The following is a 17,848-nucleotide window of genomic DNA, read 5'->3' as shown; positions in this document are numbered from 1 at the left end:
AAGGTCACTGATGACGGTTTGGACCTTTTCAGTATGCAGATTTGTAACGGCACAAATCACTTTATATCAGCACAATAGGGTTCTTAACTGTTTGTTTTATCACTGCCTGCTCAATATGTTAAGCTGTAAAATAGAATATTTTAATTTACATGAATTACTCAGAGCTTGAAGAACGAATGCTAAGATGTTAAATTCCAAAGTGCAAGCTCGTCTGTTGGGATGTGGTTCTGGGCCCTGAGTGAGCAGTAAAGCTGTTTCCTGTTTCTTGGAGCGCAGGAAATGGATCAGTGCTATCTGACTAGCTTTAAGACTTTGGTGCTCTTAATAGACATGTTGGAGTATATTTTAAATAAATATAACAAGAATATGCTTTTCAATCTACATATATTTAATTACTACAGAATAACGATGCTGGCAGTTATTAATAAGTAATACAAAACAAAACAAGTTAAAGTTTAAAGGAACTGATGTGTTCGTCTTGGTCAAGTTAGTTTTCTCTGCCACTTAAATTCATCTGGAATAACAAAAAACCTAGGATAGCAAAAACTCTTCTCAATGATAAAAGAACCTCTGGTGGAATCACCATGCCTGACCTCAAGCTGTACTACAGAGCAATTGTGATAAAAAATGTATGGTACTGGGGGGTGGGGGGGTTACTGTCTTTATTACCTAGTCTTGTCCCCCTCCCTGTCTGCCCTACCAGGAAATCTGTCTAACCCCTAGTTCTTAGGGTGGGTGCTGACTAAAACCATTGTTAGAGGCATTTTTAGCAGATGGGATATATTCAATATTGTTTGTGTGGCAATGTCACATGACACACGTGGTTTCAACTCCCTCTCCACACATTGTGCTGTTGCCGCCCACCGAAACCTAGGCTCTCCTGCATGCTTACTGAGTGCTTTACCTGTGTGTCGCTTCCCTAGCTCTTGAATTTTTATACTAATTTTCTTCTTTTTTAAAAAAGATTTATTTATTTTATGTATATGAGTACACTGTGGCTGTCTTCAGACACACCAGCAGAGGGCATTGGATCCCATTAGAGATGGTTGTGAGCTACTTGGACTCAGGAACTTAACCACTGCGCTCTCTCCAGCCCTACTAATTTTCATATGAAAATATTTTTGGCTAAAGTGGGTTAAAGCTTCGGAAGTGTTAGGGTTGTTTATATAATGAATTTGAACATTTTGTTAAAATGATCACCAAAAAGGGTGTGTGTGACAAGATTCAGGTCAAAGCCAGACATAGTGCTCACTCTTATAATCCCAGCACTTAGAAGGTCGAGGTGGAAATTTGTCCAATTTTAAGTCCATTTGGGCCACCTAATGAGTTCCAGGCAATGCTGGACTACAGTAGAAGACCATACCCCCTCCAAAGAGGTAAACAAAAAGATCCAAGAGTCCTTAAACAGGTTGAGCACACTCACTTATTTATAACTTTTCATCCATTATTGTCTCTGGGCAAGTTCAGTGGTTACTAGCCTAACTACACCTGGACTGCAAGTCTAGTCAGTACTGTTTAGACATATGAAGATGTACGGTTTTATTGTTTTTACCTCCATAGACACCTGAGCCTTGGGAGCCAGAACATCCTGTCTGCCTGTTTTAAGACGTGTCTGGTGTGTGGTGGCAGGAAGAAGTCTGACTCTCAGTGTGATCTCACGTCTGGATGTTCCTTTTACAGATGATACAGTCCCTCAAGGCACTGATTGAAAATGCAGATGCTGTGTATGAAAAGATTGTGCACTGTCAGAAGGCAGGTGAGTGAAAGTTCCTTTAAAACAAAATTAAGACCATCACCTGTGTTCCTCAAAATTATGTCTTCCCTTTGATACTCTGTCAAGAGGAGAAATGAGACAATTATTTGTCCATGGATAAAGAAAACACTAATCCAGTGGTTCTCAACTCCAGTTAGTGGATTTACCTGGATACATCAACACTGGTCTGCAGCACTGGCTAGGAGACTCATAACTATTAAAAATCTGCAGATGATCTGAGCATGGTGGTTTACGTTTGTAATCCCAGCATTTGGGATTCCAGGGTAGGATAGTGAATGTAAGGCCAATCTGATCTACAGAGTGGGGCCTTGTCTCCAAAAAAACAAAGTCTCCAGGCATTTCTAGCATGAGGTTGTGACTGAGAGCCTGCGTTAATCTCTCAGTTCTGTTCGCTGCAGGCATCCTGCCACTCACTTGTGACTCTATTGTGAGGGGGACTGGAGCAAAGGAATGGGCTTATTTAGGAAGCCAGCCCCTTTACAACTGCTTAGTGTGTGTGTGCAGATGTGGGTAGGCGAGGTGGGCAACATCAAGACTTAGCTATATAGTCTTCCCACTTTCACTCCACGATAAAGTTTTAAAAATCAAAAGTTTGAGCCCTTATAAATCAGGGACCATTTGCTTCTCAGACCTCTTTAAAATACAGAGATTTTTACAATTGCTATGCTTTGGGTTCATTTGATTTTTGTTTTTGTTTTTGTTTTTGAGACAGGGTTTCTTTGTGTAACAGCCCTGGCTGTCCTGTAACTCACTTGTAGAGCAGGCTGGCCTCATACTCACAGAGGTCCACCTGCCTCTGCCTCCCAAGTGCTGGGATTAAAGGAGTGCGCCACTATACCCAGTTTAATTGCTGTGCTTTTTAAAAAGTCACTTTTTCCATAAATGAATTAAAGTAAATTGGAAATAAAGGCATATGTGAAACATTTTGGTATTCACTGAATGAATATTCATATTTGTGACTAATCAACAAAGTCTCAAATCCTTGTCTTGGGTTTTTTGTTATTTTTTCTTCTTCCTCTTCAGTAAAGTACTGTTAGCAAAATGATGTTTTTATTTTTAGCCCTTTCTAAGCTAGTTTTCCCTACAGTATCCACCCAAATGCCATTTTGGCATGTCATTATCCTACAGGGAGTCATGCATTAGATTACCAGGGTGTCTGGATGCAAATCTGATCTCCACACTATACAACAAGGCCATCACCCAAGTCTCCTACCACTTTGCCAGTATCATACTCCATCTGCTCCTACACTTAATAAATATGTTTTGAACTTCTACATGCATAAGGCTCTTAGTAGCTCTTGCATACCAAAATGTAGAAAATAAGTGAGCCTAGTTTTATCCTTCTGGAGTCTTCAAATCATGCACAATATCTGAAAATGTTCATGGCCAAGATGCCACGTTGAAATGATGCAGAGCCATTGGTGCTTTGAGCCTTTCAAGGCTAAACAGCTGTGTATAGAGAATTTTAAAAGGCAGAATCGAATGGGGCAACTTGCAATATGGAGGAGCTTGTGAAAGCTTGAGGAAGGCACAGCAGTGCCTGGTGCACACAGGCTGTCCTTCCCCTGGCCTTTCCCTGCATAGTCAACCCCACCGCATTTCACAAGCTCTCTCCCTTTAGTCAGACTCTCTGTGCTCCTCTGCCAGCTAGTAGTACTTTTGAAGTTACCCAGTGTGTCTAAAGACCTTTCATGATTCCAGGGTTCCTACTAAAGCATTCTCTTTGGCTCTTCAATTCACTTGTTTTTATTCCAGTTGATAGAACTTCAATTATTGTGCATTTTATTAATGCATTCCATCTTCTGAACAGGATAGCTTCCTACAACACCAACATTGTATATTGTTACACTCTGTATCTTACCCAGGACATCTGTTCTTGCCTTCTGTGCAGAGTGGTGACTTGAATGTTAACTAGCAAAAATGTGATTTGACTTTTATTAAGTATTCTGTTAAGCACATCTATAAGTATTTTTGAATTTTGTTGAATTTTAAACAGGAACTGTTTATTAATTCAATTATTTGATTATGTCAGTTTTGCAGATTCCCTGGCTGATGAGATTTGATTGATGTCTTCTATAATGGGTTTTTTGTTTTTTAGCTTGATTTTAGTAACGAAATGCTTGTTCTACTAAGCAGAGTGTCCTACCCCCAGGACTGCTGTGGTGATGAGTAGAGAGTGGCTGCTCTGTCAGTCTCCAGGTGTCCTAGGCATAAGGACATTAGGAGTCGAGCCAAGATTACCTTTGGTTACCCTTGCTACCTACGCAGAAATACTTAGAGCCCTGGTCTTTCATTCCTCATGCTTATGGTTATTGTAAGGGCACACGATAATTAGTCATATGAAGACTTGGTCATTTGTACTGAGTTCAAAAGATGTCTGTATAAGATTTTGCTTTCAAAGTAATTCTTACTGTGTTTACAGGACTTCGATCTTGGAAAGGAAGGTATAGGTCACCAAAATAAGAAAGAGCTGCCAAGTATTTCTAGCTTTTTAAACACAGATTTATACTCAGGTAACATTTCATTTAAGCTGTTCAATGAAAATAGGAATTCTGACCAGTGTGACCCCGGGGAGCCTAGGCTGGGGCTCCCCTGGGCTTTAACAGATTTCAGGGAAATGTTTTCTTTGGTGTTAAGTAGAGAGGGAGTTGGGTAGGCAAGGTTTTCTCTCTAGTGAAGACCTCCAACCATGATGGGCTGGCAGTCTGTAGCCTCTCCTCCCTCCAGGGAGACAGAGACTTGCAGGTCAGAACAGGCCATGGGAACAGCACTGATGGGTGGCAAGGCTTCTGCCGTTCATTCTTTCAGAAGCTGGTGGCAGAGAGAATTTGGGGGTGGGAGGTGAGGAAATTTTTAATAAGGAAACTCAGGAACAGAATATGTAGCACTCATTGAAGTGTAAGATGTTAAAACACACACACAACACACAGAGAGAGACACACATACACACAAAGACAGGCAGAGTTAGGCAGAGGAATAGGGCAGATCCTTTTCTGAGACAGCAGAACAATGTGGTTTTTAGAGAAAGGCTAAGACCCAGAGGAGAGTATTGCACAGGGAAGCCCTGCCTCGTGGGAACATCAGGGGAAAGGGCAAAGAGAACTTGGAACAGGGCTGGGCGTGGGTGCCCCTTCAGTCAGGGCTTAGCAGTGCCACCTGAAGCTGCAAACTGGGCCATGCGAGGTGGTGTGGGAGGCAGTGTCTGAACACCATGTGAGTAAAACCAAAATGTAAATAGCACAGTGCTATTCAGGAATGAGTATGTATACATTAATACATCCTTTCTCGGGTGAATAAATGGTCAGGAGCACAGGAACTGAGCAGGAACCTGCAGAGCAAGAAGTATCATAAAAAGTATTTTTAAAACATGTATAAACACTGATAAAATTTGCCAAATTCTAGTAAAAGAAAAAGAAAAAATCCCCCTGTCATCTCTATTTCTTTTTCGTGGCCAGAGCCGTAGCCTTGCTTTGACGGGCCTGGAGGTGCCTTGTTTTGATTTTTCTCATCACTGAATTGACTTGCTTCAGGATGGTCAGAAAACGCACTAGCAGGAAACACTTGTTTTTAGCGGGTGGTTTTAAGTGGGAAATTGACTCTGGGGGAGACGAAATCAATTATGTGCTTTCTCTAGTAAGAATGAACACCACCTTTGCTTAATTTCCACTCCCTCTTGAAACCTCATTAAAACGACCACAGGGCCTTTGTCTTTTCTTCAAAATCCATAAAGACAAAGAGAACAGGAAGAGCAAAATCCCCAGAAGCAGCTGAACACAAGGCAGTGGCCAAATAAGTGATAATTGCTTATCCGCAGCCTCAGGAGCTGCCAGAGGCTGAGTGGCCGCCATGGCCCTGGGGGCTAAGCGGGAGGGATGTGAGAAGCAATCTCATTCCCACTGCAGACCACCTGCTTGGATGAGGAGTGCAGGGCTGTCAGGAAGCCAGTGAGGTAGGGAGAGGAGAGAACTGTCTCAAAGCTGGGTCAGGAAGCAGTCAGAGCTGCTACCTGACAGTGGTGAAGGTAAGAATGGCAGCCTCATCCTTCAGACAGAGAAGTCAGAGGTAAAGCTGGCAAACTTTCCAACAGCGTAACAATGTAATCATCTTACTTAGAAACATGAACAGACGTACTAAAAAGGGAAAACAAAAGTCAGTTGAAGGAGCTGAATGTGGTGGCTGCAGGGGAGGGAAACTGCTAACAACGATTTGCCTCCAAACCGTTTTGGCTGAGTTCTGATCAGAGATCTGAAGGAGGAGAAAAGAAAAGAAAAGAAAAGAAAAGAAAAGAAAAGAAAAGAAAAGAAATGAAATCAGAAGGTAGAACTGAGGTATTCCTGGGGTTGTGGCCTGCTGCTCTCCCCCCCCCATTCCCCCACCCCCTACCCCCCCACCCCAGTGAGTCTTAGGAACACATGGTCTACAGGAGCCTTGGATGAGGCTCCACAAGGCCTGGCCCCTTGTCTCTAGGGTTCTCTCAGAATGAGTGTCTCAGGGATCCCGGTTCTTTCAGGATGACTGGGAACACTCAGAAATACACCCAGCCACCCCAGCCACCCCAGCCACCCCAGCCACCCCAGCCACCCCAGCCGCCCTGTGTAGAAGCTCCAAGAGTACACATAGGCCCTGGCTACAGCATTTCTAACTGAAGGGGTATAAGTCCTCCAGAGAGTGAACTTTTGATTACCATTCCTCTTACCTGTCCAGAGGAACTTTTTCTGAGTCCTCTGCTATCTTAAATATGTGTTTCAAATTTTTATTTTCAAGTTTTGTGCTTGGGGTACATTTGTAGCCAGACTATTACTTAACAGAATGGCTTCCCAGAAGCTTCAAGCTTGGGGACGCCATTACCGGTGCATTGATGTTCCACTTGCTGTATGCTTATGTCCTTTCCCCTTCGGTGAATGTTAAAAATTGTATTTTATCTCCTTCTGTTCAACTCTTCTTTCCTGCCCATTCACACTCGTTTTCTAACTTTACATTTGTGTACTGCTTTGTTATTGTGCTTGCTGCTTCTGGTCAGCTGAGCAGTTGGCCTCTACCCTGTGACCAAGCTGAGTGGCTTTGTCTTACCTAAAGCAGATAAAGACCCAGCACTCCTCTGTGTGGGGAGGATAAACAGAGTGTCAGACAGACCTGCCTGCTCTGGGTTCAAGATTGAAGCCTCTGACTTTATTTGTGGACAGGCTCCCCAGAGCCTATTGTATCCCTGGGAGCTGCAGTCACCAGATGAAGAACTTGTCACCATCATCACATGGCTCTCTCACATCTTTGTTTAGTCTAGAACAGAAAACTGCAAGTCACCAGGAAGGCTCCTGCCGACAACAGTTTACGAGTGTTCACTCTAGAAAGATTTGCAGAAGGAAAGACGGGAGGCCTATGACTTGCCTGCTGGTGTCTGGGTGTCTCTCAGCTCTGTCTTACAGAAGTAAAGCCTGTCTGTCCTCTGTTTAGTGTCTTGGTCTGTGAGTTTAGTCTCTTAGCCTTTCTCTGCCTTGCTTACTTCTTGGTTAGCATACTGACAGCAGCTTAGGTGCAATGACCTAAGATCAATTGCATGAGCGGTCTTTTAGGATGACTTGCGGTCAGCAGCTTAACAACATTAGCAGGCTGGAGAATCATTTCCTATAATGCTCCAGGATGTGTAAATTACAGCTATCTGCATGAATTTTGAGAGAAGGGGAATGGTTTCTTACCTCTGTCCCTAACTTTGAAGGTGATGCACAGCTACACCCTTTTGAAGACAAGGCCTTGGGAGGCTGTGTCAAATACCACCCAGACCTCTATGGAAAACCTAATGTGTATCTTCCTTCCTGAAATTTGATAAATAACCATCAATGGTCTCCAGGTAGCCTTTCTCTTATACATTCAACAGAGCCTCTCCAAGACGTGTGCCAAATGACTAGCAATCATTAGTGAAAGCTTTGGGGGCTCAAGAGGTAGCAAGGCCAGCAGCGTCCTTGCACTGTTCCTACTGCCCCCCCCCCTTCCTTCATAAGGAAGTGTAAGGGAAAGGATCGCAAAGGTGACACCTCATTCACAGCACAGAGTTCGCAAGCAGCTGGTCTAGAAGCCTATCTCCTGGCACATCCACTTTACTCATCCCTGACATCACCTTTTGCACTGGTGGTGTTTCAGAGGGTAGTCAGGACCTCCTGGAGGTAGGGTCCCTCTGAAATATTACATACACTGCTCAGCAATCCAACTATTATCAGCATACTACAGGTTGAGAACTTCTCTTTCTGGGAGAAGTAGAGCAGACCTTCTGGTACATTCTTGGCCCGATGTCTGTCCCCTGTGCACTCCCCAGAGACAGAGTGACAGCTCAAAAGCAGCATGGACTGGCTGGGTGACTGAGTAATAAGCAGATTATCCTTCTAAGACATTGAATCCTTTTTTGTATATACCTTTCATTGGTGACATTTTTCCTGTTCCACAAATAAAAGGGGAGGGAAGTTGCAGGGGGCTTTCCCTGTCTGGTGTACACGCTCGGTGGTCACATTCCAAAGTTGTACTCTTTGGCTGTGTCTTCCTCTGCTTTTCCATGGTAATCATAGTCTCTGAGCACATTCTTTTCATCTAAATAGCAACTTGATGGTTTCCATAGGGATTGAGGGTGGGGTCAGCTATAGTCCTCCTCGACTTTCAGCCCTGCTGTTCAGATAAAGAACTATGGTTGCTATGTAGGTTATAACTACCTGCTGCAGCTAAGAACCATAATTAAGTCCACAGACAAATCACTTTTCTCAGACAAATACTAGAACATTTTAAAAATTCACACATAGGTTATCATTAGATCTAAGATAAATTAGCATAGGTGACCTCTACATGTTTTCTAGCTCTCTAGTGCCAATCTTTATAATGAAATCCTTATAATAGAACATAATAAATATAATAATATAAAATATCTTATATTTCATAAAATATATTATATAATATAAAATTATATAAAATATATAAGGAGTTGTAACTACTAAAGGAATAGGACCCTGTCAGGGCTCATCATAAAGGTGTGCTGCCAATATATGTGAGCATGTTATTCTGACTAAAAAGAAATATTTGGTTAGGACACAGAAGAAATTAGATTTAAAAACTCTGGTTGGGTCCAATGAGGGAACTTTAATTCAAGGCTAAAATATGTGGGTTGGTCTTAGGACAACACCCCAGTGTCTAATTCAGGAATCACACAATCATGTTTCCCTAGAGCTCAATTCGTCATCAGAGCTCACTAGTGTACCCCATTGTGTCCCACACTTGCAGTTATAAAGCCCATTTCAGTTTCTGTCAGTGTCTTGAACACTGGAGGGAATGTATAGGCAGTAGAGATCATTAAATAGTTAGAAACCCATCCTTAGTGTTCCCAACCTGAGGTGTCAGCTTAAAGAGGCATTAGGTGTGAAATTCTATTTCATGTGTGCTGCACATGTTGTTCTGAAAGACCTCCGTGGGGATATCCCCACCTGAGTCACGAGATAGTGCGCACCCAAAGAATCACGAGAGACCGTCTTGATGCAAACACACGAGGTAGTTTAATGACAGAGCTCCGGGCCAACAGGTATCTCACGCAGGAGACAGAGGTGTCCACCATGAGGCTCAGAAGTTAGGGGTTTATATAGGAAAAGAGTGGGGGTAGGGGAAGAATTGGCGTGGCTTCACACAATTGGACAGTTTAAACATCAGCAAACTGGATGTGCAGATCGAGGTAACAGCAGAGCATCTAGTTAACATTTAACCCATGTCAGAAGGGCAGGAGGTAGGGAGGTGCCGGGCTAGTCTGGACATTCTTCTATGTCTTCCCTATTTTTATGGCTAGCCAGTTCCTGGGATGACTTTACAGCCTTTGTTCTTTGCTCTAGGCCCAAAAAGCCTTCCTAACTAGCAAGCCACATGAGTCATGGACCTTGAATTTTAATTTTCTTTCAGTTCACAGTACAAGGGTCAAGTGGAAAGAGCTCTTGGATTGGGATGGAGGTCAGACCTGTGTAGAACAGGCTATCATCCAAATGAAGGAGCTGCTTGAATGGGAGAATCCTCTTATGAAGGAAGGGCTAGAAAATGCAGGAAATCCAGGACATGATCGAGTCTATGATTCAGACTGATAAGGTCACCCTTTTTATGGTTGGTTTTGTCAACCTGACACAATCCAAAACCCTTTGGGGAATGAGCCTCAGGGAGAGACTACACCTCAGAGTGGCCTGTGGATGTTTCTTAGGAATTGTCTTTATTCCACATTAATTTATATGAGATCACCTGTTATGGATGGCACTATTCCCTGAGTCTGAATCCTGAATTGTGTAACAGTAAAAGAAAGAAAGCTAGGTGAGTAGTGCTAGGCACACATGCATTCATTTCTCTGCTTGCAACTGGAGATGTGATGGTAGTGGCTGCTTCGGGCTTCGGCTACTGGGACTTCCTTGTGTTGATGGCCTGTAGCCTGGAACTGTGAGCTGCATGAGTCCTTTCTTCCCTATGGTGCTGTGGTGCTCTGTCAGCATATTTTATCCCAGCAGCAAAAGGAAGCCAGAGCAACTCTGAGAGCGTAGCAGCACCCTCCCAATGACACCTGGCCCTGCTCTGCTCTCTTCCCTTTAACAGCCATTACCTTCTCACATACCTTGTAATTGCTCATATTCATAAACAGGGTCTGTTTTCTTTTGCCTAAAGTCCTCAGGCTTGGACATCTGTTTATTCCACACACTCCAGACACCAAGAACAGTGTCTGGAAGAGCTTATACAAAACAGTAAAACCCTCTGCCATCACACTGAGGCGGGGATACAGGCACAGGGCTGTCTACTGAGCTCTTAGGTTAGCAAATGTGGTTATTAGACACATTGAACAGTTTCTTTGTGGCCCAAACTTACAATCTGAAGGTTATGCTAATAGTATTTACTAGTAAATTACTTACGGGTAGTAGGATAAAAAGAGGGGAATGGGAATGAGTTGAGATCTTTGCTCCAGCCTTGAGAGATGGAGCTGCTATTCACTATTGTAGCAAACCTGGGCAGTATTGAGAGGAAAGATCAGGGTGTGTTTGGGGTGAAGTTAAATGTGACTTGCCTGACTGACTTCCTAGTGTAGAGTTGAGAAGATAGGCCAAGGCTAGAGGTAATAAATTTGGAAACCATAAATATAAAGGTGACTGTAGGTTGAGACTGTGGACTGACCCTCCAGCTCTTCTGTGTCAGGAGATACAGAATAAATACACACGCTTGAAGTGCAGAAGCCTATGTGGCCAGGTGAATGTGCTGGCCTACAGAAGAGATGAGGTGTGCCAAAGGGATGCTGACTGCCCTGCATCAGATCCAGGCTAATCAAGAGACCTCAGGACCCTTTACACACACATTGTGAGAGCTTGGAAGGACATCAGGGAAAAATTTAACTGTCTCAGAGCTGGCATGCGTAACTTAAGTTCAAGCATAGGAAAGCCACACAGACAATTTCAGATTTGTAAATTACATGTATTTTGAGTCAGCAGTTCTTTTTTTTAGGATCTTTGTGCAGATATGATGACATACTTGGCATAGTTTTCTTTGCAGTATTGAGAACAATCTAAATTTTCAACAAGAAGTCCCTGCTAAAGCATATTATACATATGTATAATGAATATTATATGCAATATGTATGTGTGTGCATATATAGGTATGTATTCACATACTGTATGCATATATGTAAAAATATGTGCATAATAATTTTATTAAAAATATATATTACTTGCAGTACTTATTTTAAAAGATGGGGCTAGAAGCACAGAGCCTATGGCTGTGATATTTCTCTAGAAGGCTCCTGAGGTAACAGCTCAGCTGGAGTGGGGCATGGAAACTGATAGATGGAGAAAGGAAAGACACTTTCTGTGCATTGGTTTGTAGGTTTAAGCTTTTTAACTTGTTGTGTCGTACTGTCTATCTAGAAGTAAATAAAATGGAAGAGAACTGAAGACGGGGTACGCTCTGTAGGGTGTGGTTATTTATGTCAATAAATATATTTTTCATTGCTTAGAGCAGACCTTGGGTTTTGCTAGTGCTAGTAGTCTACCATCTCACCAATGAAGGGAAAAGAGCAAGCAAGCCTTATCTCAGTAACTGTGGTAAGGTGGCCGCTGTATCCCTCTGTGACGGGCGGGACAGGAGGAGCATCTCTCTTCTTCTGTTACCCAAATGAGTCACATGTCTGTGCATGATAGTTAAATTCCAAAAAACATCAAGTTATGCAACTTCGCTCACCTAGATTTGCCCAGATGGAAAATGCTGGCGGAGGGAGAGAGACTCGTCTAATTCATTCACAAATTGTACTGTGGTGGATTCAGCATCACACAGATCTTGCCATCCATCTGGTTTCAGGGCTATATTTAAAAGAGCTGGTTTATCTATTCTGTCTCATGTGGAATAGGATTTAACAGTTCAAAATCCATCTTAAAATAATTTGGCTTTTGTTAATGCCAAGATTGTTTTGGGAAGATGGCCAAGAAAAGGAGACTACAGCCCTGAAGCATTTGGGAAGTAACTAGGTATTTCCACACCGCCACAGGATGAAAATGAAATACCCCTGTGCTCACACATACACACCAGACCTCACTGGGGCTGGGCAGAGGACTTAATCAAGGCTGTGTATCTAAATGTACTGTGTGGAAATTCGTTAAGAAATCCAATGCGGATTTCATTTCAGGGCAGTGCGTTGTGCCATAGCATTTTCAATGTGGTTGACGATTTTCCCTCTCCTTAAGTCGTAAACGTCCCTGTCATGTAGATTCTATATTCTAGGTTACAAACAGCCCCCTATACGGAATTTGGGGAATTGGAAATAAATTAAAGTTATGCAATCTAGTTAAGTTTTGAGACCATTTATAAATTGGGCTCTTTGATTTCACTTTCCATCTTTTGAAACATAGAGATACTCTCGTGATTTTGTTTGATGGGAGATTTTTTTTTTTTTTTTTAGAATAGACAGCAAAGTAAATTTTCTGCTAAGAACTAATTATTAGTGTAACTACAACATTTTCAATCAGGAGCTAATTGAATCCACAGATATAGAACCCACGGAAGCAAAAACCTACTATACTTAATTTGTTAAGTTCTAAATAACTTTTTAGTTTAAAAGGTAAAATAAAACTAATCTTTAAGTACATTGTTTTAAGATCAATGTACCTCATGACTGTTGAAGTTTGGCGTGTGTTGTATGCTGTATTCAATCTCCTATATTTAGAGTTTATAGAAGACACCATAACCAGGGTGTGTAAAAGGTCACCTGTGTTACATTTGCTTATGGAAAATGGCTCTGATTTCAGTGAGATGAGGAAACAATATTCTGTGTCTGACTTAGTTCCATCTCCTTCCACAGCAAGCTGCTTCTCTGTGCTTTTGTTAACCATAGTTAACATATGTGTACATATATGTGCATATGCTGGGCCTCACACTGAGGAATGACGACAGTTTTCCAGTGTTATTTGTGCTGAGATAAATCGGTAGGCTTCTACGGTTCTCTTCAGTGTGCTCTGGTACAGCTGTGGATACTTGTGCTCTTGTTTCAGGCTGGTTTCATTAGCTCATTTGAAAATTGTATACCCATTTATTAATTTTGAAAAACATGACAGTCTACCAATGTCACCTTGACTTTTATCATTAAATCTGAAGCTCCTAAAACATCCACTTAAAATATTTAAATTATAAAGCATTTTGAAGTACTATTTGGATAATTATGTGACCAGATGCCTGTTTGTATAAAAAATCTGAGCTGTTTGGATTTTAAGGAAATGGCATGTGGAGAATCACTGACTGGCTTGAGGTGATCCTCAGTAAAGCGTTTCTGTGCAGCAGGGTAAGCTGAGTTTGGATCTCCAGAGCCCATTGAACAGGTGGGTGTGGTGGGCTTTCGTAACCCTCTGCTTGCGATGAGGCAGAGCTGTTCAGTGTTCCCTCATCAGCCATGTAGCCAATCTGTGACTTCCCTCAGAGACCTTGTCTCAAAGTCAGGTGCAGACTGGCTGAAGAAAGGCACACAATTTCAACCTCGCCTTTACACACAGGTGCACAGACACTTGTACAGTACATGCCCACAAACCCACATGTATGTGTCCATGTATTCACACACACACACACACACACAGGAAAAGCACTTTCAAAAGTGTTTCTTTATATAAACATCTAATTGACACACTTTCATATGATCATATAAGTTTTTAAACTTTGTGTTTAAAAACTGCAGTTACAAACCTAAAGTTAAGTGCCTCTATGGCCTCCAGTGTAGACCAGTGGACTAACATGGTTCTTTCTCATGTGGCCTGTGATTTGGAATTGAATTAAACCCTTGAACATCACCTAACCAGGGATTTTCCATTTGTCGTTTCCTTAGTTCCCAGTGTCATCACAATGAAAGTATTTAAGCAGGTTCTCTCCTTGGTTAATATCCCAGAGGTAAAATGACCTACTGTTCTTCTCTGAGAGCAGTCTGTGTGACCAGAGGAATCTAACTGCAGGGTTTGGGGGCATAGAGCAACCAAGGCTTTAAAACAGTCTAAGGAGTTGTTGTTGTTGTTGTTTGTTGATTTGTTTTGTTGTGATGGTGGTGGTGCTGCTTTTTTTTTTTTTTTTTTTTTAGACAAAAAGAGTAACCATCAGGTTGGAGAGATGGCTCAGTGGTTAAAGAGCTAGTGCTATTCTCCCAGAGGGCCTGAGTCTGTTTCCCAGGTACTGCCTGTAACTCCAGCTCCAGGAGAATTCAGTGCCTTGGCCTCTTCAGACACTTGAGCTTACCCATACACAGACACACAGACACACACACACACACACATATACACACATGCATACAATGTAAAAATATGTTTTGAAAGAACAACTGTGGCAGTTCTCTGTGAAACTCTGACCATTTGCTGGCTCCTGGGTTTAGTCACCTCTAAGCATAGACTTGTGACTCTGTGGCTTTGTCTGGGTTGTGTACTGTGTTCTCAGCCTTCAAGCTTTGATTCCTTTAAATGTCTATCTGTTCTGACTGTTGAATAATACAGCACCTGGCCCTCAAGTCACCCTTTCACAGGACCACACTTCTAGTTAACCACTAAGATGTTAGCTTCTTAACTCGGGATTAACTGTAACCCCTGGCTTTATATGGATGGCAGTATGTGGAAGAATTCTAGTCTCTTTACCAGTGCTTGCCTGCCTGCCTGCCTGCCTGTGTCTCTGCCTCTGTCTCTCTGTCTGTCTCTGTCTGTCTCTGTCTCTGTCTCTGTCTCTCTGTCTGTCTCTGTCTCTGTCTCTCTCTCTCTCTGTCTCTCTCTGTGTGTGTGTGTGTGTGTGTGTGTAGAAGACAGAGGACCACTTCAGGTATTGTTCTTCAGGAACCATTCACTTAACAGGGACTCTCATTGCTTGGGCTCACTAAATCTTGCAGGTTGTCTTGTAGCTGGCCCGAGGGTCCCCTGTACCCCAAGCCCCTCCATCCCCAGCATTGGGATTGTCAACAAGTACTATCTCAGATGACTTATCTTTTTTTTTTCCTATTAGATATTTTCTTTATATACATTTCAAATGCTATCCTGAAAGTTCCCTATACCCTCCCCCAATCCTGCTCCCCTACCCACCCACTCCCACTTCTTGGCCCTGGCATTCCCCTGTACTGGGGCATATAAAGTTTGCAAGACCAAGGGCCTCTCTTCCCAGTGATGGCCGACTAGGCCATCTTCTGATACATATGCAGCTAGAGACATGAGCTCCGGGGGGTACTGGTTAGTTCATATTGTTGTTCCACCTATAGGGTTACAGACCCCTTTAGCTCCTTGGATACTTTCTCTAGCTCTTCCATTGGGAGCCCTGTGTTCCATCCAATAGATGACTGTGAGCATCCACTTCTGTATTTGCCAGGCCCTGGCATAGCCTCACACGAGACAGCTATATCAGGGGCCTGTCAGCAAAATCTTGTAGGCGTATGCAGTAGTGTCTGGGTTTGGTGGCTGATTATGGGATGGATCCCCGGGTGGGGTAGTCTCTGGATGGTCCATCCTTTCGTCTGATCAGCTAACAGTGCTGTGCTGTTACATCTGCTCTGGCCTCTCTAACTGGTGTTCCCTGGTGTACTTTTCCCTTTAAAGGAAACATGACGAGTTGTACTTTCAGTCATTTATGTCATTTAGTTGAAACCAAACTAGTGTTTGGGATATAGACCAACAGGAGAAACATAATTATTTTGTTAAGAATTAACTCCAAGATAATGTGACAAGTTTTATGTGCCTCTGAAATGTACAAAATTATGGCAAATGTGTTCCGGAAGAGCGTTTTGGAAGTAAAATGATACAAGGAGCTATGTCCCTGTCCGCCATTATTGTTGACCTGGTTTCTCTTTCTGAACCGCAGGCTGCTTCTCACTGTCCACGCAGCAGCAGCAGCAGAGGCAGCAGCAGCAGCCGTCTGCCCCTCTCCAGAGAGTGCTCTCTGAGGGTACCAAGGCTCCTTAGGCTCTCACACATGCTATAAAGCTCCTAATACTGATTTTGCAGATGACTGCCAGAGTAATTTTCTCGGGCTAAACAAAATTCCAGTTTTTAAACTATCTATGTTTTCTTATCTATAATCTTGTGAAAAATACTTAAGCTTTGAAGCTGGAAGGGCCTCTGTTTCAGTTCCTAATGCTGCAGAGGAGGAGACAGGCCTCCTTCACCAAGGCCTCTTAGTGTGCATCGTTTCTCACTGGTGACAACTCAGAGGTGTCACTGATGGAGTGTTCCCAGTGTTTCTGGGCTTCTTCCTAGCCCAGCAGAAGCTATTTTGGAGAGTTCCTAATCTTCCTATGCTTTTAAGATCCATCCGTAAAGACTCTACTAAACAAGCCTTATTTAAAACCTGTGTGGTGGGTACTACCTCAGTGTGAGAGTTGAGGGACTGCCACTCAAACAACTGTAATCCAGGGCCACGGGGAAAGGTACAACTGCTGAGCGTGAGTGCAGAGAAAGCTCGCATGCCAGAGAGTAAGAGCCACCTGACCAGAAGAGTCAGGCAAACTGAGAGGCCCTGGCCCTGCCTGCCAGCAGTCATCACTGAGCTGTGCTATTCGCACCCTGCTTATGTCCCAGGCTCTGGATGACCTGTAGTCTGCTGATAAGAGACACTCAGCCTTAGTCCTCAAAGATTCATGCGAGAGGGATTGGCTGTTAACTTGTATATGGTTACTTAAAATCACAGAGTCACTTCCTTAGATTTTCTGAAATGTAAATTCGTCTGATTCATTATTTTTAGTTTATTTTATGAGATTAAAATAATTTTTAAATAATCTATTTATCTTGTAAAGTTTTATATTGTGCCACATGGCTGTCTTATCTTCTGTATGACATGCCTTCTAGTACAAAAATGCTATCTTGGTATTACACATACACATATTTTGGTGCTTATGTCAAAGCCATTGTTATATATTTTTGTGTCACTGTTTTAATATTGTTGCCATCTTGGCTGTATGATATCTAATAACTTTGCCATTGTGTTCCCTAACAAAATTATGAATAGTTATGCTGATTGCTTAAACACAAGCTACCATTCTTAGTTTGCTGTTTATGGACCTAGAGCTCTGTGGCCATTCTTGCAAAGTAATTGGCATGTTTGAATAATGAGCTTTATTACAATATAGCATGGCATGTCATCAAATTGCTTACCAGTGGTATGTCATCAATACATAACCAGATGATGTTTTAACTTCAGCAATCAAGAATTACTCTCATTATCCGAAATGGTGAGATTCCCTGACTTTTATGTCATAGATCATTATCTACTAACTGACACAAATAGGAAAGTTCTCTTTAAAAACCCACATGGCAAAAAGCTCCTCTTTACCTCTTGAAGTACGTGCTCCTCATTAGGTTTTATGTTAGAATCTTTTAATAAGGGAGAACATAGAGAACACTGTTCAAGATCACTTAAAAATCATGTCCATGTGAAGTAGGCAGTGAGTAGAAAGAAAAAGTAGACCCTTACCCGCCCTCCTCACTTCCTGCCCCCTTCCCTTGAAGGACAGACAGGATTGGTGGTCTTGTCATTTCTGGAGCTTCAAGTATTATCCCTGAGCCTAGCCCTAATACACATCTCTCTAGCCTGACTTAGCTC

At 42.5% G+C, this 17,848-nt stretch overlaps 1 protein-coding gene across 3 annotated transcripts in view; it reads left to right on the top strand.

Moving 5' to 3' along the window:
• The window catches only part of Plcl2 (phospholipase C like 2), a 167,200-nt gene that overhangs the window by 127,743 nt on the left and 21,609 nt on the right, over nucleotides 1–17,848 (top strand). For all 3 annotated transcript variants that reach the window (XM_085833346.1, XM_029471172.2, XM_029471173.2), the window contains one exon: nucleotides 1,681–1,756. In XM_085833346.1, the coding sequence (XP_085689472.1) occupies nucleotides 1,681–1,756 (76 nt within the window). The remainder of the gene's footprint in view (nucleotides 1–1,680; nucleotides 1,757–17,848) is intronic.

Source organism: Mus caroli, unplaced genomic scaffold (assembly GCF_978045245.1).
Source record: "Mus caroli unplaced genomic scaffold, Mus_caroli_1 scaffold_18, whole genome shotgun sequence".
In the NCBI taxonomy this organism is placed as follows: Eukaryota; Metazoa; Chordata; class Mammalia; order Rodentia; family Muridae; genus Mus; species Mus caroli.
This window is presented reverse-complemented; position numbering and strand designations above follow the sequence as displayed.